The following is a 23,037-nucleotide window of genomic DNA, read 5'->3' on the forward strand; positions in this document are numbered from 1 at the left end:
CTGTTTGTGAGGGCTGATTTCAGAGTCTGACTTCACTTCGAGCAGTGGCTACTCAGCGGTTTGGTTACCAGGGTCATGCTTTTTTTAAAAACATTTATGACAAAACTCAAGCTCTAGACAGAAAACACAACTGGCTTTCAATATTATGATGGACTCTTTAGCCCTAAACAACAAGGCAGATAATTTTATTTGAAGCCTTAGCTACAGAATCTCTTTGTTTGAAATTCTTCCAGAGAAGCATTATCTCATCGCACCAAACAACCAGCTTCAGTGGGCACCAAGGAAGCATCCATGCCCAGGCCTATTTTGGGACTCTGATACCAATGGTTCTTTTGCTCTAAAGTAGGTCAGATTTTAGTCCTTTTCCAGCAGGAAAATAAGAGCAAGTTCAGCTACAAGATTTCCAGGAAACCAAAAGAAACTGCTGCTTTTATTTGTAGAAGCCCTGCCAGAGACAAACTCCTTTGTACTCAGGCTGAGTCCTCTCCTAACTTTACCATATGATTGATGACTCAAATTATGAGGTTTCATTTCCCATTTCTACCTGAGATTTCCTGTTTGGTCTCTTCCCAGATGCAATGAGAAAGGTTACCACAAAGATATTTATGGACCTAGAGCTCTAGCTGCTAAATTTGTAATTGCCCAGCCCCAGGGTGGAACATGCTTTTAGCTGAATCAGTAGCTGTAAGAATACAGCACATACTGTGAAAAACTGGCCTCACTTGCAACACCACTCACCTACTGTGCTGGCTCCTTTGGGGTGATGATGTGCAACAAAATTGTGTTAGACTTTGCGATAGCTGAGCCTGAGTCAGCAGCACTGGATGCCGTGGTCTCTCCATCTTCCCTGGTCCCTGATGTGTCCAGAGTGCTGCGCTGGCACCCTCCTGTCCTTCAAATGCTTCTCCTGCAGAGATTTGCTTGTTTGGTGTTGATCCTTCTGGGAATTGCTGAGAATTTACATTGCCAAAGGCATTTTTCCTTGGAAATGTCCATTTGGAACCAGCAGCAGCCCCAGTGCATAGCACAGCCTGTATGTGAGCCAGTGGGTTATGTGAGATCAGTGCTGAATATGCTGAAGGCGAATCTCAGATCAGCACCAAGAAGAGTTTGTGCTGGAGATCTGTCCAGTCATGGAGCTGTCCCAGAAGCCTGGGATCCCTCCCACATGTCCCAGCTGTGCTATTGTTTCAATGCCAGTGGAGCAGGTGCCATGAGCCCAAAGGTGTGCAGGCTGGGGACTTGGAGCATTACCCTGTGGACCTGCCAAGCATGGTGTCAGCTCACCTTTGCTGATCAATTCCACTGGCAGCTGGATCCAAACCTCAGCTCAAGAAAGGCACAAAAACATTTGTTCTCTCCATGGCAACCACATGGAAAGGATGATAGTGGGGATAGGCCCAATTCCAGGAAGGAGGGATCCACACTTTCCAAACTAACAAGGCTGGACTGTCTCCCCTTTGCTGGGGCAGGAGGCCTGATCCAGGAGATGTGAGCACCAACACATCTTGGCTGCCTGCCTGCAGCACCCCTGTCCTTGTCTCTGGTGTCTGAGCTGTCAAATCCTTCCACGTTCCTGGCTTGATCCACCCTGGGCAGCACTTGCTGCTCCTGCCAGAGGTATTTCTACCTTGTCTCAGGAGCACACCATGGCAGAGCACCATGTAGGGGTGTGGTTTGGGTGCCTGTCCCACTCCCACAGGGAGCTCCATACAGGCAGCCACACCTCGGGCTCACTTGCCGCTGTCCCTGCTGCAGCAAAGCAATGTGTATGGCCTGCAGCCAGGGCCAGGTGTGAACACTGCTGGCATGTACAAACAGCCAGGAAGAGCAAATGCTCAGGGAACAGAAAGGGTCCCCTTGCTGCCAGGAAACCACATCCGAGCTCCTTCACCGCGGGCCTGCCACAAACCATCCTCTGTGCAGTCAGGAGGCAGCTTTGGTGGTCAGCTTATCAGCACGTTGCTGATTAAATAGCTCCAGCTGAGGCCAGTCTGAGCCTACCACAGAATCACAAAATCAATTAGTTTGGAAGAGACCTCTGAGATCATGAGCCCAACCTATGACCGAACACCACCACATTAAGCAGATCGTGGCATTCGGTGCCACGTCCAGTCTTTCCAGGGATGGTGACTCCACCACTTCCCTGGGCAGGCTATTACAATATCTAATCACCCTTTCTGGGAAGAAATTCCACCTAATGTCCAACCTAAACCTCCCTGGTGCATCTCAAGACTATGTCCTCTTTTCTATTGCTGGTTCCCTGGGGGAAGAGGCTGACCCCCACCTGGCTACCAGTGTGGTGTGTGCATCTGTGAAAGAACGTGGGGCCACTGGAGTGAAATCCTGCTGTCTCCTACCACCAGCCTGCTGGGAAAAACCACAAGGACCCAGCTTGCTCAGTTATAACATATGAGTTGAAGTGATGGAGGCACTGTGAAAAAATATGCCTATATCCATTAGCACAGGGATCCTTCCCCATAAGTTGTGGCATGCTCTTGGGAGGGCTGTCTCTTGCATGAGACAAGTTGTTTCACTGGAGACATCATGGACATGAAAATGTTCTTGGTTCCTCCCTGTGAGCTGAGCCGCAAGTGTGGCTGCAGGGATTGCAGAAACTACACAGGCATTTGCCAGCAAAAAGCTGTGGAGGAGGTTGAGAGGAGAAACCATCCTGCTGGCAGTCACACTGAAGCCACAGACGGTGAAGGAACCACATAACCAAAAGCTGACCTTGAGAAAACATCCTGATCACTCCCCCTGCAGCCAGGAGCCACCACTGACCCACTCACTGCACTGTTTTTCTATGAGTTTTGCACAGACCCAGCAGGGGTTTCTTTCTCCCCAAGCAGGGACAACCTGCCACTCCAAGCCAGTCCTGGAAGCTCAACTCCCAGATAAAAAGCACCTGGACAGTCCTATGCCCTGGTCTTTCCTACACTTCTCCATAGAGTGATGGAGCTGAGAGGATACCAGGAAGGATCTGTTGGTGCCAGTATGAAGGTGGCATTGTGGTGAGCAAGGTTTGTCCATTTTTTCTGATTTCCCTGCTATAAATGAACCTAAGAGCTGAAGGGCAACTTTGTCCCTGTTCTCCCAGTGCCTTCCTGTAGGTTTTTAGGCAAGACATTGAGTCTCTTGATCCCAGGGAGGATAATCACTTCCATGGCTGTTGGCACGGACAGGAGCTGGCTGCCCTCAGAGCTCAGTAGCTTGAGGCTGAGCATTTGCTCCATTCCCTCGGTGAGAGGAGGAATTATTTACTAGGGAAAAGATCCTCATTACAGCTGGAACATGTCCCAGGGACTAGTGACCTCAAGAAAAAGCAAATTTGGTGATGAAACCAAGAGCGGAGGTGAAAAGGCTGCTCTGGTGACGGGGTCTTTGTCCAAGCCGAGGCTGGTCAGCGACGGCTGATCCTGTGCCAGGCTCAGGGACTGGCAGAGGGGCAGGATCTCCTGTGGCACCGTGTGTGCAGTCGGGGCTCGTGCCCCAGCTCCAGCCCCCCTGCTCTGCAAACAGGAAGCTGGCGAGCAGCTGCTGAATAAGTCATTTTGGGGAGTTTGTACCAAACTGGCTTTCAACTCCTGAATGTGTAGGAAGGAAAAAGCCGTGAATACGCCTTTGTGACCAAGTTTGGCACCAGCCGCACTCTGCAAGAGGGACAAGAATGTGGCCATTTAGAGGGGATTCAGCTGCCCTTTAAGAAATGAAATGATCCCTTCCCTTTCCTGCAAGGCTTTATTCAGGGGAGAATAGGAATGAGACAGTGAGCAGCTTCTTTCCCTTGCTGGCACTGAGGGCTGCGATCCAAACCATGGACGTTGGGGCGCAGGAGAGGCCCCGCTCCAGGGAAGCTGCACAGCCCAGGGATGACCTGCTGGTCCCTCTTGCTGCAGCCTGTCTGCTGTAGGAGCAATTGGACTGGGGCAGCAAAGCTCCAGATCTGCCCTTTCCTGGATGATTGCATGCACCCTGAGGTGATTCCACTGGGACTCCAGCAAAATGTCAGTCCATCTCCACCACTGGGCTTGGAGGGGTTTTGGAATCAAGCAGTCTGGAAGGTTTTGCCCTTTTCTGAAACAATTCCCCACCCAGTTTTTCAAAAGTTTCTGCATGTTACATTAAAAATGGACTGTGTCCAAACATTTGTGGGTTGGTTTTTTTTTTTTTTTGGAAAGGCTTAAATATTTTGTACAGATCTTTCCTTTGTGGACAACTTGAAATCCAGGGGCTCTGCAGTAATCTGGAATGAAGACAGACTCTGTTTTATCAAACCCTTTGGGACACTGGCTGCCTGCTTTCTGTGTAGTTGGAGCTTTGACCATACTTCCTGGTGCAGTTGTCACATCCAGTGATGGGGAACAGCTCTCTAGAACAGCCAGTCTACCTTAGCCAAGGCTCCAAGAGAAAGGCTTGGTCACCCAAAAGTTTTCCAGAGAGTGACTTAGGAGTTTTCTGCATTGCTGGCTTTGGGACCTCACAAGTCCTGGAGCAGCAGGAAGCTGCAGATGATTTCAAAATGCTTCGTGTGCCAGGAGAAAGGAAAAACAAGCAAGGCAGATATTAGTAGGTTGGCTAGTGCTAAACCATATCACTCCTCTGGGATCATTTGCTCCACGTGTGGACTTCTTGTAAGAAATGCTTGTAATAAAATGTAACACATGCACGGGGCTTGGGTGGGAGTCAAGAGTAACAGTTGCTTTCTTCTGGGGTTTCGGTCCTTTCTTGCATGATCCTGGTTCAGCATCTTAACAACAAATCATAAACAGAATATTAGTTAAGAACTTTGATGGCAGTTTCCTCTTTCAGCTGTGTCCTGCAGAAGGTCTGGGAATGCAGACACAGCTCCACCAGTGCTTCCTCATCTAAGGTCAGCCACAGCTTCTTTAGCTCCTGCACCGAAAGTCCTGCTGGAAAACAGGGAGTCTCCACAGCTCAGCATGTTTGACAGATGTTTGTAGGCTCATTCTGATGGGGTTAAAGTACAACACTCCTGTTCCTGTTTGCATAGCACCAGTGTTCCAGTGAACACCACAGCATCCAGTGCCGGATCCTCAGGAGAGGGAAGAGGCAGAGAGACTGGAAAGCACAGTGAAGTGTCACTGGGATGGCTGGGAAGGAGAGCTGAGAGAGCAGCTTTGCTCACCATGGAGGATGAGGTGGAGGGGATAGAAACCCACCCTGCATGGCCCATGGGGGTGATAGGGACCCTGCAAGGAGGCCTCAGGAGTGACAGGGAAAACTGGCTGCACACAAAGATGGAACTCCCAGAGACAGAACCCAGACAGGTGGTGGGACTCCATCCTTGGAGGCCTTTAAAATCCAGTGGCAAGGCCACTGTCTAGACATGCCAGAGACAGAGCTCATAAAACCTTTAAGCCTCTCCTCTTCCTTGGCTCCTGCTTCAACCTGAAAAATCAGGAACAGTGGGGAAGGACCAAACCAGCAAAGCAGGGAGACTGGGAAGAGGTGCCACATTCCCAGCTGTACCTTTTCCCATTTACTGGGCAGCACAGGGGGGACTGACAAAGTTTAGACCAGAACCCATGAAATTAATTGCTTGGAATAGTTTTTACACTAAATATTGTTGTTCCTTTAACTAACTACAGTTTGACATGGTTAAATTAGTAGTAAAAGAGTGGATCTATATTACTGAAACAGAGTTGATTTTACTTTGAAATTTTAGCCTCTTTGTCTGTTACTTGCCTATGCCAAAACTATTCTTAAAGATTTGTGTAAAGAGTTGCTGGATTTACACAAAGCCCTGTTATTTTAGCTGAGTAAGTTCTGTTGTCAGTTACTGAATTATTTTTTCTCCAGTTACTGAGTTCATATTTTTACATCAAGATAGCATATCCCTGCTCTGTCTTCAAAAATGTAGCTTATTGCTAACAGACCAACCAAAATTCCTCAGCTCTTTTATGAACTCCTTCAGTTCATGTATGAGTGACTGAACCAGAAGTCTTTGTATTTTATTTTTTTTCAATTCCCTTTGAGTTAATACAGGAACTTAGGACATGGTGAACTTCATTAATGCAGTGTTTGAATCCCATTCATGATGCTCTTCTGTCTGAACTGAACTAGATCACTCCTTAGTGCCAGTTTTGAATGTTCCCCTTCAAGGCTTGTCCTGTGCAGCAGATTAGAAGCCACCTGGGCGAACCTGGAGGATGCACTTACTGCAAACCCTTGTTGGTCCACCTGACATTATTTCCCACAGTGCTTTGGGGATGGGCCTTTTTGTCATTTGCAAGCTGTATGTTCCTGCTTCTTGTGCTCCTCTTCTTCATCAGCAGGAGTGAGTCTTAGTACTGGAATCAAGTGTGACACCCGTTGCTGATACCCAGCCCTGGTGGAGGAATAAGCAGGGACCCCAAACACCACCATGGCATTCAACCTTTGGCCACAGAGCTCACACTCCTTGGGGCTCATTTTTTCCTTCTGGTATCCATTGCCTGTTAGCAGAAGTTGAACATTCAGATGAAAGTCCCTGTTCAAAACCGAGGCAGCCCAGACTTACAAATCAGCAACTAAAAGGTAATCTGTGCAATTTGGATTCAGGCTCTTCCAGGCCCGCATTCCAAAAGCAAGGGGTGATCACACCCTTGGCCACTGCAGTCCACATCTGAGTGCTTTATAAGAGTCCTTGTGTGCCTCTTGGAAATAAATCTGCCTGGTTTTGAAATTCTGAAGCAATATTATTTCATCTCTTGCCAGAACTGGATTGGAAAATGATAAGAGTCTTTCAGGCTACATAACAGATATTTTGGGAGTTTTGTCTTACTTCTTCCATGACATTTTTATTCCTTCCATATGAAACACCCATATATGTATCTGTTTTATATCTATATATGTGTGTGTGTATATATATGTGTGTGTGTGTGTGTGTGTATATATATATATATATATATACACATATGTTGAAAGCTCCTTTTTATCTTGAAGTAAATTGGGGAGAAGGAAGCTATTTTGCTAAGTGACATTTCCTAAATATTTTGGAAATCATAGCCTTCTTTACACACGCTTGTTTTCCTTCTTTTTTTTCCTTTTTTTTGTTTTTTTTATCCATTCCCTCAGTGGGTTGACCAAAATGAAAATTGCCATTTTGATCTGAGTGGATTTTCTGGGTCAAACACAGTTGAAAATAAATGTTTCCTCCAGGGCTACCCATGAAATCCTGGTTGTATATCATTTCCACTCCTCCATCTCCTCCTGGCACTGCAAACACAACATTCCCTGTGGCTAGAGCTAGGAATGATCAATTGCAATTAATCTGGGCAGAAAATGAAGGGGTTGAGTTTTGATGTGATTTCCTCGTGCTCTGCTGGGCAGCAGCTCCTGTGGCTGTGAGAGGTCTGGGGCACCACCACCATCCAGATCCTCAGCCTTTTGGCTCCTCTCCCTCCTCCTCTCCTGGTTTTGGTCTCCAGCCCTGCATGGACTTGCTGAACACACCTGTGAATATCTGTCCTGGTTTGGGCTGAATGGTAGGGCTTGGTGTTACTTTTGGACCTCTTCCATGGGCTTAAACCCCCAGTCCCTGTGGGCCTGCTGCCAGCTCAGCCCATGGCACACCCAGCACCTCATCAGGTGCATGGTGCTGCCAGGCCTATGTCACCTCTGTGTCCCTCCTTGGCCACTGTGTGATCCCTCACAGTAATGTATGCCTGTGCCTGAGGGTGACAGAGGCTTCAAAAGACTTTCCACCCAGTGTCAGGTTTTTGAACTTCATGTAAATCGAGTGGATTATAGGAAATTCAAGTTGCAACATAGCTGTTCGTTAGTAGAAGGGGGATTTTTTTGTTTTAGGCTTTTTTTTTTTTTTGGAAAGCAATGGTATTTAATTTGCACTCCAAAAAATGTCAATATTTTCTTTTTTCTGCAGGTCAGCAGCACCATTCCCAGCTTGGCACCCAGTCTGGAGGCATCTGTACTCCAAGCATTTTGCACCAACACTCCCACAGCGTGTGAGAAAGGGCACTACTGGGGCTGGGTGCTCAGAGCAGCCCACACTGCTCTCCCTGGGGCAGAAAGGAGCAATGCCAGCAGCACACCAGGAGCTGCAGGGCACTGAGGAAGAGGGAGTTGTTTCCATAGCAGCTCTGCTGAACAGATCCCACAGGACCAACCCCACTTCTCCTGTCCACAGGATCCCATGCACAGGGCTGGGGGTGAAAACCTGACCAGCTGCTGGTATCCAGGAAACCCCAACAGGGGGATGCAGGTCCATTGATCCACCCTGGAAAGGCATTCCCCAAAGGGAATCCCCGTCCTCTTGCTCCTGGCAGTTCCCTCTCTGGCTCCTGGCCAGGCCACCTGCATTTGAAACTCCGTGGGACTTTGCTTGGGTTTCTGTGTTAGTAATCCTCCCCAGAAGAAATCCCAGGCCTTTCTGGACCTCTTCCCTGTTTGCTAGGACAGCTGCCAGGGCTGTGCCGCTGCGTCATGTCAGTGCAGGAGGCACAGCACAGCCCGTGTATTTCCAGAGGGCAAGGAGAGCTCCGCTTTCCCCACCGAGGCTGCAATGGGATGCTCTCTGCTCTACCTGCTGGGTACTGGGATGCTTTCTTGGCCTAAACACTGAACGAAGCGGGTCAAAATCAAATCATCTGTCTAGGTAAAGAGCAATCCAGGTGAAACCAAACCTCTGTGTTCCTGGTGTGTCCCAGCTGTCCTCACAGAATAGTTAGGCAAGGTACTCGCGTTGTAAGAAGGAAGAAGGGGCTGTGCTGACTCAGAGCATTGCAGGGCTCCCCAGGGCCACTGCTGGCCAACAGTGGCCATGAGCACAGGCCAACACCACCACTTGCCTGTTTGGATTATAATCCCATGTAGTGCAGCCCCATTAAACACTTGATGACATGGGGTCAGTGCTCCAAGGAGCATTGCGTATGTGCATGCAGGAGGGGATGCTGATGGAGATGAGGTGTTGAACAATCCTGTGCACTGCCCATGGGCTGCTCTGCACCACTCCTGGCCACTGCAGACCCAGCAGTGTCTGGCTGTAAATGGACAGGTGTGTGGCTCACCAGACTTTGAAGCAATTTTAGCAAGCTGCAGCAGTAAAAGTGCTGCACTTCACACACTGATGGATATCTATTTCATTGGGTCTTAACCATGTCTTGTGGCAAGATCACAGTTTCTCATGGGTTTCAAGCAGAAGGGAGGAAATTCCAGTTTTCAGCAGAGAAGAACGAAGCAAATTCATGTAATCACATGTTCACGTTAAACATAACAAGCACCAGGAAAGAGCTCTCCTTCAGCTGGTCCTCAGAGGCCACATTTCAAACAGAAGTACTCCCTGCACGCATTCATGAGGGAGAAAACAAACAAGGCTCTTGGGCTGGATGACCTGCTCCAGGCCAGGACTGGTGGGTCCTTGGCACCAAACTGCTGCCGTGCACCATCTCACGCTCCAGCAGTCAGAAACTGGCCTTAAGTCACCTTATTCCATCTATTTTAGGCTGGGAGGACTCAGTACACTGAAGGAGAAACACTCTGGCTGCCAATGGCAGCAAGGTAGGTCTATTCTTGACCACGAGAGTAGAGTTTTTTCTCACTCAGTGCAGATGCCTGCAGGTTGGGTAAAAGAATCCCACCCCACATCCCACCCCACAGACCCCAGGGGCTGGGCAGGGAAGCCCTGGGGGAATGGGAGTTTGAGGAATGGGACTAGCAGTGCTCTCTGCAAGAGTGTTGCAGACAGGAGCGAGAAGTCATGTTTTCTTGCAAAATGCACATACTATTGGCAGGAGGCAAAGAACGAGCAGGGGTGGGTCAGATTCCCACTCCAGCTTCACAGAGTTCCTCCTGGGAGATGCTGAAGGGCCCTATGAGTTCATCTCTGCTCTGTTGCATTACTGGATGCTTCTTTCCTCTGTTTATGTGGTAGAAACATCTGAAAATAATCTGTGCCTGTTAAGCTTTGTGGACGGTCAGGGTTCTGCGTGCAATTTGGTCTCCACCTCAGCCAGGACTAGCTGGGGCTGCTCTGTGTTTGCTCATTAGCTCACGAGACACGCTGTAGTTAGCAGGGCTCTCTGGGGGGCTGCCTCAGACGTGGGGCTGCTGTTGGCCGTGCGTGGGCACGCGGAGCGGTGGGTGCGGTACTGATGAGCTCACCCTTCCTTCGCAGGGAGCGCCGGCCCCTGAAACAGCAGCTCTCCCACTCCTCTGGATCGCGCAGGTCGGCGGGGAAGGCGCAGTAAGATGGTAAGGAACAGCATCCCCCCAGTTATTGCTAATATTGAAAGCATCTGGAGCTGTGGGCTGGGGACCTGCTCAAGAAGGATGTGCACGCTGCAGGCCTCGCTGGAGCTCCAGCAAACCTCGGCCTGAGCAACACATGCTGAGCGATGCTCTGGAGAGGATGGATGGAGAAATCTTCGGCAGCAATCCCAGGACGAAGGCGAGGACGGCTGAGCAATCGAGGTGGGAGGATGCCCTCCAGAAGGGGAAAATGTTTAGGCCGGGTGGAAGCTTAGGGAAGGGATGATACGCTAACCACATGGCTGGAGGAGGAGGAGGTGTGAAGACTTGATGGGAAACACAAAACACAGGACTAAATGTGGGGGAACGGGGCAAAGAAAGGGTACACTGAAAGCGCAAGAAAGACTTGAGGGCACCGGGACCATCGCAGCCCGGAGCGTGCGAGGCTCAGTGGGAAAGGCTCCCGTGGGGGGCAGCTGGGCCAGGGCTTGGCAGCTCAGCGGTGCCCAGCCAAGGGGCAGTCCCGGTACACGAATCGCCGCAGGTCCCGCCGGGCACGGCGCTCGGGGAAGCAGCGCTGGCAAACAGCGTCGGGAACACCAGGCGGGGGCAGCCCACGGAGGGGCCGCGGGGCGCTGCCCACCGCCGGGGCCGGGGCAGGCAGAGCTCGGGGCTGCGGGGCTCGGGGCTGCGGGGGCTGCGTGGACTCGGGGCTGCGTGGGCTCGGGGCTGCGGGGGCTCGGGGCAGGCAGGGCTGCGGGGCCGGGGGCTGCGGGGGCTCGGGGCAGGCAGGGCTCCGGGCTGCGTGGGCTCGGGGGCTGCGGAGGCTGCGTGGGCTCAGGGCAGGCAGGGCTGCGGGGCTGGGGGCTGCGGGGGCTCGGGACTGCGGGGGCTCGGGACTGCGGGGGCTCGGGACTGCGGGGGCTCGGGGCAGGCAGGGCTCGGGGTTGCGGGGGCTCGGGGCAGGCAGGGCTCGGGGCTGCGGGGGCTCGGGGCCGCGGGCGGGCCGGTGGCTTCCGCCCGGCGCGGCGCATTCCTGCCCCGTGAGTCAGGGCGGCGCGGCGGGATGCGGCGTCCCGCGGCCCCGGGCGCTGGCAGCTCCCCGCCGGGACTCTCCCCGCCGAGCCCCGCTCGGGTCCCGGCTCCCATTTGCATGCCGAGTCTGTGAATGGCGTGCCCGCCCGGCCGGCCCCTGGCACGGGGGAGGAGTCTCCGCGCCCTCCGCGGGCCGAGCTCGGCGGCGCCGGTCCCTTAAGCCGCGCCGGGGGGGGCGGCTCGACCCGAGCGGCCGCTGCGCTTCGCCCGCCGCAGGGTGAGTGAGTGCGGGGCCGGGGGCGGCGCGGGGGGCAGCCGGGAGGGGCGGCCGGGGCTGATCCCTGTCCCGGTCCCTGTCCCTGCCCGGCGGAGGTGCCGGCACCGCACCGCCCCGCACCGCCCCGGCCCGGCAGGCAGCGGCCCCGGCCGGCCCGCGGGGTGGGACCGCCCGGGGGGCAGGTGCCGCCCCGACCCTTGTGTGTGGATGTTGGGAGCTCGGGGATCCCGGTGCTTTCGGCTGTAGGTGAAGGTGCGCGGTCGTGGCTTGTTTCAGCTGATCGAGTCCTCCCCATCTGCACGCGTTCCCACCCATCCCTCCCCTGATGCTGGCACCCGTGGTTTGGCAGGCGCTCTGGGAGATGATCTGCTGGAAATCATACGGCTTTTTGCGTGTAAAGGTTAGTTTTGCTGCTGGATTGAGTCGCTGAACTGAGTTCAGGGGATCACAGCAGCCTGACGCGAGCAAGAGCAAAGCTTTTGCAGGATTGCACCCTCAGTGCCAAGTCCTTTCGGGCTCCTCAGTGAGCGGTCACTCCTTCTCCCTATCCTGCCACACACACATAGTTATGCCTGCAGTGCCAGAGTGCCCCGGTACGTGGTTTGCCGTGTGCTTTCCTGCAGTGTGACTCGGGAGAGGTGTGTGGCAGCACAGACGAGTTGTGTCCGGTGCCTGTCCTTGTGCATGACTCGGTTCTGTGGCTGCTGTTTGTCCTGCAGGTTGGCTTCGTGTAGGGGTGCTTGGTGTTGGTCAGGGATGTCTCCGGGCCGGGTCTGGGAGCGAGCAGGAAGCTGTTTCCTTTCTTCCTGTTTTTGTCCCCATGCCTGCTAATTTCCTCTGGGAAGAAAACTGCATTCTGCAGTAAAGGGAAAAAATAGCCGCACGTAACGGGAAGGGACGAGGCAGCGAAAGCGAAGGTGCTTCTGAATGAAGCATGGGACGGGGAAGGAGCACGGGGTGTTCTCTGCAGTAACGCTCACAGAGCAGCAGGGACAAATTGCTGCCTTTGTGCTGTAACCACGGGGGTAAAAAGGGCCCGCGTGGGACAAGCTGGGGAATAGACCCTTGGAAGGAGAATTGGATTTCCACTCTGGTGTGTGGATAGGTGTTGCTCTCCAGCCCTTCTGCCTCAGTGGTGCAGGCTTTGGAGGAGGAGATGATGACTCGTGTTAGATCGATTGATACAGTTGGAAGAAAGAGATGAACGTTCAGATACTTCCTTGAAGTTTTGATGGTTAAAAGGACTTTATGAAAGGGCTTGTCTGCCTTTTTTTTTAACCCTCCGTTGCTTTAATAACAGCTGTCAGCCCTCCTTCCCACTGCATCCCTCTTCCGTGCTTAAATCCTTGTGGCTACCACTGGGCAGCCCAGGTCTGCACTGTCCATGTGTGGCCTCATGGGGACCCTGTGCCATTCCCAAGGTGGGACACTGCCAGCCTTTCAGGAGGTGCTGTGCATTTGAAATAGGCCCTCAGCTCTGATCTGCTCTCTGCTAATCAGTCCTGAGCCCCCAGTGATGTGTCCATGGTGTCCCTGCTTCTGTGTTCCCATGGAAGGAGGTTAATGCTGTGCAGCGTAAAAGCAACTCCCACAAAACTAGTTCTGCTCTGGGACTTCCCATGACAGGCCTTTTTTTTTTTTTTTAAGCAATCCACTTGCAAGAGATCTGCCTACAAACTGGCTTTTCAGGTTCTGGGGAAAGCCATGGGCTGGCCTTGGTGTCGGGAACGAATCTTGTGCTATGCTGGGTAGGCTTCAGTCAGGGGGATGAGCTTTGGATGTGGAGAGCTCTGCTCGCCTGCAGAGCAGAGCAGGCACCTCTTCTCCAGCAAGCTTGTCCTTCTCATGGCTTGGTGCTGGGACCACGTGGCCCTGATGTGTCACCTCAGCCAAGAGTTACGTCCCTCGGCACTGGACTTGGCAGAGGGTTCACTTTTGTGGCAGGGACTGCAACGAGACTGCACTGAGCGAGGTCGCCAGGCAGGAATAGGAATTCCTTTTGGGGTCATCAGTCCTGTTCCTCTGGAATCCAGTCCCGGAGAGTAGCCAGCAAGTCCCAGCATGTTCCCCTGGGAGAGCCAGGGTCTGCTGAGTGTGGCATGATAGGCCAGTTTATTCTGGGCACAGAGCCCTCATGCTCAGATATAATTAGTAAAGGTTTGATTCCGTTCAGTGTGTCAGGTCTCAAACACAGCCTGGTTAGTGCTGAAGGGCTGAGATGAGCAACATGATCAGGAGTATTGGGTTGTTTTCCTCTTCCATTCAGTGTATCCAGCAAAAGGTTTGGCAGAGCACCCCATGTGCTGCTGGGGATGTGCCTGCCAAGTGGGACTGGCTGTGAGCTGAGGAGCCTGACGTGTCTCTCTCTGTAACTCTAGAGCTTTTATCCGGCAGAACAGACTTTGATAAGATTCTTCCCTTGTGGTTGCTGCCTTTCTTCCTTAGCTATCTCTGGAGGCTTTGGCATGCTGTGGACCATGTGCCTTTCTCAGAGGTTCCAGCTTTAATTGTGACCTGGCGTGACACTTCTGTTAATTGCTGTTCCTCCTGCAGCCACCAGCCTGTCACTGGTACATGACCCATTTCAGTAGAAATACTTCACACTCAAGGATGGGTTCCTTCCTTAACATTTTCCCTGAGCTCAGGCATGAGTTAGTTTCCTTTCTTTTCAGCTGAAGAGGTGCTGGGGCTCCAAGTCTAACATTTGTCATCATCTAGTGTGAATGAAAGGGACATGCAATGAGCAGATCTCACTCTGTTTCTGTGAGGCTGCCTCCCTGCTGCTGGGTATGTACCTGCAGTAGTTTTAAATAACCCACAGAATGCATGTGTTGCCTGCCTGCTCAGAGAGCTGTGTTGTATCCTCTCTGCTGTGTGATAGTGTCTCAGTGTGTGCTGTGGGTGCTGCAGTCTGAATTTAGTGGGACTTGTGTGTGGGTAGTGGGTAAAACATCCCAGTGCTGCTGAAAAGTAGAGTGAAGGTGGTTTCTTTCTTCAGGACAGGGAAACCCTCGTGACCAGGGTCACACAGGTGGTTGTCTCACTAGTGGTGGGATTTTTTTAGCTTTGTGGTTGGTTGTTCTCTTTTTTTTTTCAGTTTATTTTTTGCCTTGTTCAGAACTAGCAGAAAAACTAGTTGAACTGAATGGACACCAGTTGCTTACTCTGCTAGTATCTAGTAACCCCCTCTGAGAGAAAAACATTTAGAAGGGGAAGCAATTAGTCCCAGGAGATTCATTGGGCAGCAGACAAGATTTAACCCTGGAAGGAAATGGATCAGTTAGGCAGCAGTTCCCATGGGCATGCTGGCAGCTCTGTTTCCATGCCCTGGAAGAACCCCAGACTGATTTGGGGTGTGATGTTTGCTCGTGCCATCCAGGCCTGCTTGCACAGACTGGTGCAGACCCTCACTCCAGTGCCCTGTGAGGTGGGCAGGGCTTGCCTGCCAACGTCTCTGTTTCACAGGCAGGCTTGTGTGTGCCAGTGGGAAGTGAGGTTTCCACAGGGAGAAGTGGAAATTGCGTCTGTGCTGAGCTTGCCTGTTGTCGTATCCTTGTTAGCTGAACTTCAGGGATTTCCGACTGTTTGCTCCTGGTGTTGCTCTTGCTCATCCAGCTGCTGTCCAGGAGCAGTTGAACCCCACTTCAGATCACAGCTCTCATCCTTGTTTCAGCCCATGCTGCTGCAGGAATGAGGAAGTGGGATTTTTTTTTCATGTGTACTGGGACGATGCCACAACGAACAAATTAGTAGCTGAGTTTTTGAACAAATAATCCAAACTTTGGTCAAATCCTTTTGAATAACAAACAGTGGCTGTTTCTCACTTGGTGAAGGCAGAGAGCTTATTCTTCACATTAACCTTAGCTGTCAGATCTCCTAAAGCTATAGAGTGCATGTTCCATTGCCTGTGGGCTCTGTTTGCTGCAGAGACAGCAAATGTCAGATTGACATAAGGCTTGTTCTTGCTGTAATTTCCTTTGGGTGCACTCTTCAACTACTTAGATAAACAATTTATTTCAAATATAATTAAAGCTATTTTTTGCCTATCATAGAACTATGGCAGTACAGACGTGAGCAGCGGATATGTTCTCAAATTCTGGGGCCTTCAGCAACAAACAGACCTTGCCTTAGTAATCAGAGCAGCTCTAAAGCACAGTGTTTATTAAAGGAAATGTAATTTCTTCTCAGTGAACTAAGAGGTATCATTGCACAATACTTCCCTGGCACAGTGCAGCCTTCCCAGGGGGAGAAGAGATAGCAAGACATGCCTGATCTTGCCTTTTCTGGAAAGCCTACCTTTGCCTCCTCCTCCCCTTCCTGTTTCCACTTCGCTGAGAGCCAGTCCCTTGCTCTGCTGGTCAGCAGCAATCCCTGCTTTGAAGGTTTGCTTTCCTTTAAAAAGAAACAATCTGTATGAGATCATCCTGAAGCTGCACAGGACGCTGCTCTGAATGTTCTTCAGGTCTGGCACTTACTTGGCTTTGGTTCAGTGAAAGTCAGCTTGAACTTTAAAATCTTGAGGGCTCAGACAGCTGGATTGACAAATAGAGCTTCTGTATTTTGGGAGTTACTGCCCTGTAGGAAGCAGCACATGTGAGGTAGGTTTCCCTGTTCCTTAAATTCAAAGCCTTGAAGTGAACTGTAGAAGACAGGAGTCTGTCAGTTGTGCCAAAAAGTGTGTGTTCCTTCATTTTCTCTGCCTGCTCTGGGACTGTAATTTCAGGGAGAACAGTGAGAGAATGTGCCATGCACTCACACTGAAGAAGAACAGTTCACTTAGATTTTTAATTTTTTTTTTTTGCTAAAACCAAGTTAGAATTATGATTATTTTTTGATTATTTTAGAATTATTTCTATTTGTGTTATAAATGAGTTGGTGCACTGGGCACACGTGGATATACACAGGTATTCACACATTTGCAGAGCAAGACAAGCTCTTTCTGCAACTGCTTTCCAGTTTTTCACAGCAGGGGATGGTGTGTGCCTGCCTGTTGGGTATTAGCCAGAGCTGAAATTAGAGCATCAGAGAGGGAGACAAGCTCTCCTGTGGCCCTGGCTGTAGCAGCTAATGCTGAGGAAGAGCATCTCCAGCCAAACAAGCTCTGCTCTGAGTCCTTGGCTATTTAATTGTTCCTTTGGAGGGTCTCCTTTGGACCTCACTGCTGTGGGCACTGCTCCTTCTCTGACTTGTGCCCAGGTGAACAGAACTGTGTGATGGTGGTGGAGAAAGCAGGTGTGTGGTGGGGAGTGAGGATGCTCTGAGTTTAACAGGAACATGCAAGGAAAGCTGTTCTGCACAGCTCTGCAGCTTCCATCCTTCCTGAACGTGAAGTCTGTCTTCTGGTGGCTCCAGTGTTTGTTATTGTTATTTCCTCTAAGATTTTTTTAGGTTTCTATTCAACGTGGTTTTATGTAACTTTCCATAGGAAATGTTGTCATTTGTGGTAGTTTTGATCTTGTTTGCCATTGAAGTGCTTTTATTTAGCACAACAGTGATTTTTTAGCTGTTTTTAGTACCCAGAGTTTTTGCTGTAGAGAATGGATGGCTTTTGGACTAACATTAATTTTTGGTTTGGCCTATTGTGATCTTTTTAGGGGAGATTGCTGGTTTTGGCAGCTGCTTTTCCATCAATTGTTTATTGATATCATATTTTCTAAATGAACAATGTTGTAATCACGAAGAGGCTTGACTTTACCAAGAAAATTGTTCTTTAGATGAGTGCATGAGCAACCAGAACCAGTGTTTAGTGCTGTCCTGAGCTTCACCCCAGGGCTGCTTTCCTGGCTTTCCTAGGTGTCCTGAACCCTGACAGTACTTATGATACAAATATGAGTGCTGGTAGAAAAAAACGTCAAAATGCAGAATTTCAGTGAAAAAATATGCCTTTGTTGGGTTTGTCTTTTGTTTTCTGATGTGGGGTCATGGCTGCACTGACAGAAGCATTTTTGTGACTCTCACCTTGCTGTCTAATTGGGGCAGTTACTGTGTCCATGGAACTTGGGGTCAGCCAGTACTTTACAGGGCATCTATTTTACTAGTAATGGAAATAAATCTGGAACAGGGTCTTCTGAAGCCCCATTGAATTGTTTAAATGAGTTAAATGTGCACTAGAATAGTTAACAAGGAGCTGAAGAATGTGTAGACCCAGGCAGAGCACTGAGACCGCTGTGCTTGGAGGCTGCTGGAGACCCCAGAGCAAAGGGCTCCACTAACCCAGCAGGCAGGTTACCTTTGAATAGGCTTCAGGAACGAGCTAATCCTTCTGAATGCAGTTCCAGTGCAGGCAGTCAGTTGCTTATGACTGGAATTGTTAATATTTGAGTTGTTAATGTGACTGTGATTGTTACCTGTTCTGCCCATGTGCTCTGTGGAGCAGTGGGAGTATCTGGGCTTCCTGCGTGGGCATGCTGAGATACATCAGCTGTCTGGTAGCTGGTGGAAACCACCTTTTGGAGGACCAGGCAGTGCTGCCTCTGCTGGTTTTTCACCCCCAGTGCTTGGTGTGCCCTCACTGGAGCCATTGGCAGGTGTCATCCTCGTGCTGTGCCCACATGTGGCCTGTAAGTGATGTGCTGTGAGCAGAGTTTGAGTTGTTGGATGTGCTGGCAGGCTGGTGCTCTCTGGGCAAAGCTGCAGGGTGTGTGCATGGAGTAACACGAACAGGGTGAAGACACCAAAGTCCTCCAGAAGGTTTCCCACTCCCTCTCTCATGTTGGTTCTGTTTTACGTGCAGGCTGTTTCCCTGGCTGGTATCCAGGCAGTTTAGTGGACTGCTGGTTGTTATCCAGGCAGGTTGTGGATGGCTCTGGGCTAGGTTTGCTGTAGAAAGTGGAGCTGATGATCGCTCACCACCTGGGCCCTGTGTGGGCTCTGGTGCTCAGCTGTGCTTGGCTGGTGCTGTGCACCTGCCCCTGTCATCAGGGCCACACATGTTTAGGGGATGGAAAAGGCCTCTCTGCCCAGTCTGCTCTGCTTGGCTCCCTTCCACCTTGTTCCTTGTGGGTGCTCCAGGCTGTAGATGGGCAGGGGAAATTCCTGCCTTGGGAACCCCTCTGTGGAAGCTGCCTGTGTGTGAGGGTTGGCTGTCAGCTCTGGAGAAATCCATGAATGGTTTGGATGTTTTCCCTTCTAATGATCCCCTCCAAAAAATTCACTCTGCCTCTGGTGGTACAGTAGTGTTTTTATTCTGCTGCACTCAACCCCTGCACCGAGGGCACTTCTTTAAGCATCAAAGACACCGAGCCCACCACCTCCCTGTGATAATTGTTGGCTTCCCACAGTGCTGCAAATGTGAGTTTTTGGCTGTGTTTTCATGATCACTCCAAACTATACTGCCTTGAGAAGCAGTCCAGTCGTCTGGCTCCAGCTGCTGTTTGTTCCTGCTTCTTCCCCTTTCCTTCTGCTGGCACAAGTGTTTGTGGAACCATGTGGGAAGGAGCCTGGGCTGGAATAAGCTGTTTGCTGAGCTCATGTGGGTTGGTTCCCAGTGTGGATCACCCAACAGCTGTGGGGATGCTGGTGCCAGCACGAGGAGAGGGGCAGCACAGGGGGCTGGGGCACTGCTGCTTCTGTTGGCTCACATCTCAAGTGGCTGTGACATCCTTATAGCTTGAATTTTTAATGTTGGTTTCTGTGTTCTTTTTACTATGTCTGCTGCAACAAAAGGACTTCAAAGGTCAGAGTCTGTTTCTTGTGTGAGTGTGTGTAGGTTGCAGTTGGAGGTCATCTTTTAACATTTGAAAGGAATCAGAAGAGTTCTTTGAGCTCCCTGGTTTTCTTCCCTCTTCTGTATGAGGGCAGCACACCTGGATACCCTTCAGATCCCAGGTGAAGCTGCTTTGAAATCTTTCCATGCTGGCATTCCAACAGGAGCTCACTTAGAGTTGATTTCCATCATGACCTGCATCTTTTTCTGAAAATGAAGAACATCAGTTGCTCAAAGGGATATCAAGTCGGCTTTCCTGGTCATGGGATTGGCTCACATACACAGCCATACATTCAGACTTCACTGGCACATGTTTTTATTACCTGTATTTAAAACCCTCTGGCTCTGTGTGTAGTTGAACTTTGCCCAAGTTCAGTGGGTCCCAGCTGGAGCTTTGCACTCTCAGTGTGGCCTCTTGCATACCATCACTCTACAAGGCTTTGCATGAAATACCAACCCTTGGAATTTTTCTAATGTAGCTTCCCATTTCCTGGTCAGGGGTCTGCCTGGCCTCTTCCAAACCAGTCAGTTTTTACTGGTTTTCCCTCAGTTCTGCCTTGATTGCTTGGGTAGCCACAGAACTCAAAGACCTTCCCCACAGCCCTCCCCCTGCCTTGGTGTGTTCCTGCTGGCACAGTGCTCGGGTGCTGCTGTCCCATGGTCTGCCTGCATGCTGCTTTCATGGCCACCTGTGTGTAGCTCCTGTTCTTTCAAGAGCACTGGTTGAAAAGAAAACTCTCAGGAAGAAGATTGTGTGCCTTTTAATTCACTTTCTGTTCCATCAGAGCCCATGGAAAGGCTTTCACTATCCCAGATCTGTTTCTTCCTTCTACTTTGACACAGAGTTTAAGAGGCACTTTGGGTAGGGACAGGCAGTGTGCCAGTGTGCCACAGTGGCCTGCAGGAAAGCTATTTCTTCTAGGAAGAGCTTGGCTGTTCCCCAGTGCTCCTGCCTGGTCCCTCTCCAGAGCAGGGTGCGGGGCTCATTGTGCTCCAGGCATGTTGGCAGGGACACCTGCAGTGCCCCGAGCACTGAGATGCCAGGCTGGGGATGGAGGAGGACAGTTTCACACAGGCAGGGGACAGTGGCTTGGGCTGTGTTTGATGTTTCAGCTGAGCTGCTGTCATGCTGAGCTGTCACTGGATGGGCTGGTCCTCCCCTTCCTGCTCCACGTTGCACACAGGGCTTATCTCAAATTGTCTGAGCCTCTTCAGGCTGCCAGATCAACAGGAAATAATTTACTAGGGTTAGTTTTGTGCTGGTAAAACCCCTTGAAGTGGCTCAGTGGAGTAAGGCAAGACTGCTCTCTGGGCAGCACCTTGCTGATGGGTTGGTTTGTGTGTGAGCAGAACCAGGGCCCTGGGGAGCTGTTGCCTGTGTGATTTGGTGCAGGCTGTTGGAAGCAGCACCAGCCCATACCAGCACTGGGGCAGAGCCTGTGCCTGGCAGAGAGCAGTGAGAGGGACAGTGGGCAGTGTGTGGGAATGGCAGCACTGCCAGCTCCCTGCTGGGCAGGGCTCAAAGGGCACTGTGTCTGCATCGCTCTGCCAGGCTTGTGCCCAGAGGTGCCTGGATTGCTCAGAGCCAGCCTTTGCTTGGGTAGGGTGACCTGCAGGTCTGCAGAGCCTCATGGCATCTCCTCCGAGCTCTGCAGTGAAAGCAGGAGAGGGCCCAGGCAGTGCTGATGGTTTCATTTCCAAAGCAGTTTCTCAGGGTGGGCTGTGGTGGTGGTCTCAGCCCGGGCCTGAGTGGTGCTGTGCCCTCGGGGGCTTTACCCAAGAGGGCAGGGTCACAGGCCTGTGCCACCTTCCCTGTCCCTGCCTGCCCTCAGCCCCTCCATCTGCCTTGTGGTACAGGGCTGGCTCTCCTCTGGTGTTCAAGAAGTTGTTTGTAACTCTGGGTCTGATCCATGCTAGATGGGTTTATTGGCAGCCATGAGAGTGTAACCCCACTGCTCCTCTTCTCCTTGGGCTTCCTGCCTTTTCCCTGCTGTGCCAGCAGCAATCCTGCTGGAGAGAGGCTCCTGCCTGCTGTCTCCTGGCTCTCTCTGTGTGGAGAGCATGTTGAGGAGCCTGATTCCTCTGCTGTCTCCAGCTTCCTGCTGGTGTCAGGTACACTGGGCTTGCCTGGCACTCCTGCAGCAGGCACTGCAAGTACAGTTGTTGCAGTGATGGGGGTTTGAAAAATGAAGGAAAGCAGCTGGAGTGTGACCATGGAACGTGGTGATGGGATTGCAGTGGAACAGCCCTGGTGTCTCTTCCCTCCTGGGGCTGTCTGTAGGAACATGCACACGCTGTGCTGGAGAGGAGCAGTGGTCTTGGAAAAAGCAGGTGCTGTTTGTTTGGCTTGAATGAAGTTGGGGGTTTGTTTTGGTTTGTTTTTGTTTGGAATGTTTCTCAGGGAAAAAAAAAAACCTCAGCTTTATTTTAAATGCTGGTAAAATGGAAATTTGGAAGAAAAGAAGTCAACATGGGAATAACTTCAGGTGTCTGTTTAAATGGAAGGGTGGACTGTCTTTGAAATGACTTTACATCTCTGAGTGTATTTAGGATGCCTGTCAGTTTTAAGAGCATGCTCAGGCTTCTGGACAAGGCTTTTCCTTCACTGTTTGGGTCAGTGGATTTCACTAAGCAGCTTTTCTTGATCATGTGCCAACTTTGGAATTTAATGTGCTCTCCCCCTTTCTCAGCCTGACCCACAGCATGGTGGATTTGCCTTTCGTTCAGGTGCTGTGACCTTGCTTTGGCACAGAACTTTTGAAGATGACTTTCCCAGAGTATCTGCAATCTACACATTTTTTCTTTTGTTTGTTTATTTTAATTGAAATGGACATTATTAATAATTTTTGTGCTGCTACCACATGCAGCTGATGCCTTAGAAGAAGCTGGATTTGCAAATGCCCTGCATTCAACCTGTGTGCTCTGGAGGAGAGATTGTGTTTCCAGATTCCTCAGTTTTGTGAGGAACAGCTTCTGAACTGACTGAACAAGCACAGATGAGAGGTCTGAAACATCTCCTGTCCAAGGTCTGAGCTGCTCGATGTGGATCCCACTGTGTTTGTGGGAAGAGGGGCTGGTAGGAACAGCATGGAAAAGATCTGTAGAGTCAGGATTTGCTTGGAGAAAGAAGATAGGGAAAAAGCTGGTCACTGTTGTAACCCAAGAACTACAGGGCAACAAGGGAACCCAGGAAATGGCAGGTTTGCAGGGGAACTGAAGAGGGCTTGTCATGCAGCACATGTTTCAGCTGTGGAGCTTTGTCATGTGCAGTTCTGAATACTAAAAATTCACTGGAATTAAAAGTTTGCTTGGATTGAAGAATGAGTTGGATAAATTCTGGAGGAATAACCATTGGGTGGATATTGAGTTGTACACAGAACTGTTAGATGCATCCCTGGTACAAGAAGCCTGTGGGTTATTCATAGCACATGCCATGGCCCTGTCGTGGAGATGGGACTGTCGAGTGATCCTGTGCTCTCTACCCCCTGCCAGCCATCCTCTGTTGGAAAGGAGGTACTGGCTTTAGATGGACAGTTGGCCTGACCTTGCATGGCTGTGCTCTATGTTCCTGTCCTGCTGCTGTTGGTGGCCTCTTGACAGTACTGAGAAGTTGGGATTGATGATACGGGACCGTTCAAACAAAATAAATGTCAGTGCAGTCACCTTGGAAACACAGCCCATTGGCCCAGTGAAACACATGGACACTGCATCCTGAAACAGCAAACCCTAAAAATAACCAGGAGGTCATTGTGAAACTCTGCAAGTGTTTTTAGTGCTGTGCTGAGATAGAAATTAGCGACTGCAGCAC

The 23,037-nt window shown here is 50.8% G+C and overlaps 1 protein-coding gene across 6 annotated transcripts in view; it reads left to right on the top strand.

The window, feature by feature from the left end:
* Positions 1 to 10,092: 10,092 nt before the first annotated feature.
* The window catches only part of RHBDF1 (rhomboid 5 homolog 1), a 36,708-nt gene continuing 23,763 nt past the window's right edge, over positions 10,093 to 23,037 (top strand). The window contains exon 1 of one of the 6 annotated variants that reach the window (XM_071571467.1): positions 10,093 to 10,215. Coding sequence is in view for 2 of the 6 variants with exons in the window: in XM_071571469.1 (XP_071427570.1) it covers positions 10,373 to 10,434 (62 nt within the window). In the remaining 4 variants the exon portion in view is untranslated. Of the gene's footprint in view, positions 10,216 to 10,360; positions 10,435 to 11,348; positions 11,525 to 11,757; positions 11,777 to 11,836; positions 11,925 to 23,037 lie in introns of those variants that run through there. The other 5 variants (XM_071571469.1, XM_071571464.1, XM_071571465.1 and 2 more) reach the window with 5 other exon arrangements.

Source organism: Pithys albifrons, chromosome 16, assembly GCF_047495875.1.
Source record: "Pithys albifrons albifrons isolate INPA30051 chromosome 16, PitAlb_v1, whole genome shotgun sequence".
NCBI classification, from domain to species: domain Eukaryota; kingdom Metazoa; phylum Chordata; class Aves; order Passeriformes; family Thamnophilidae; genus Pithys; species Pithys albifrons.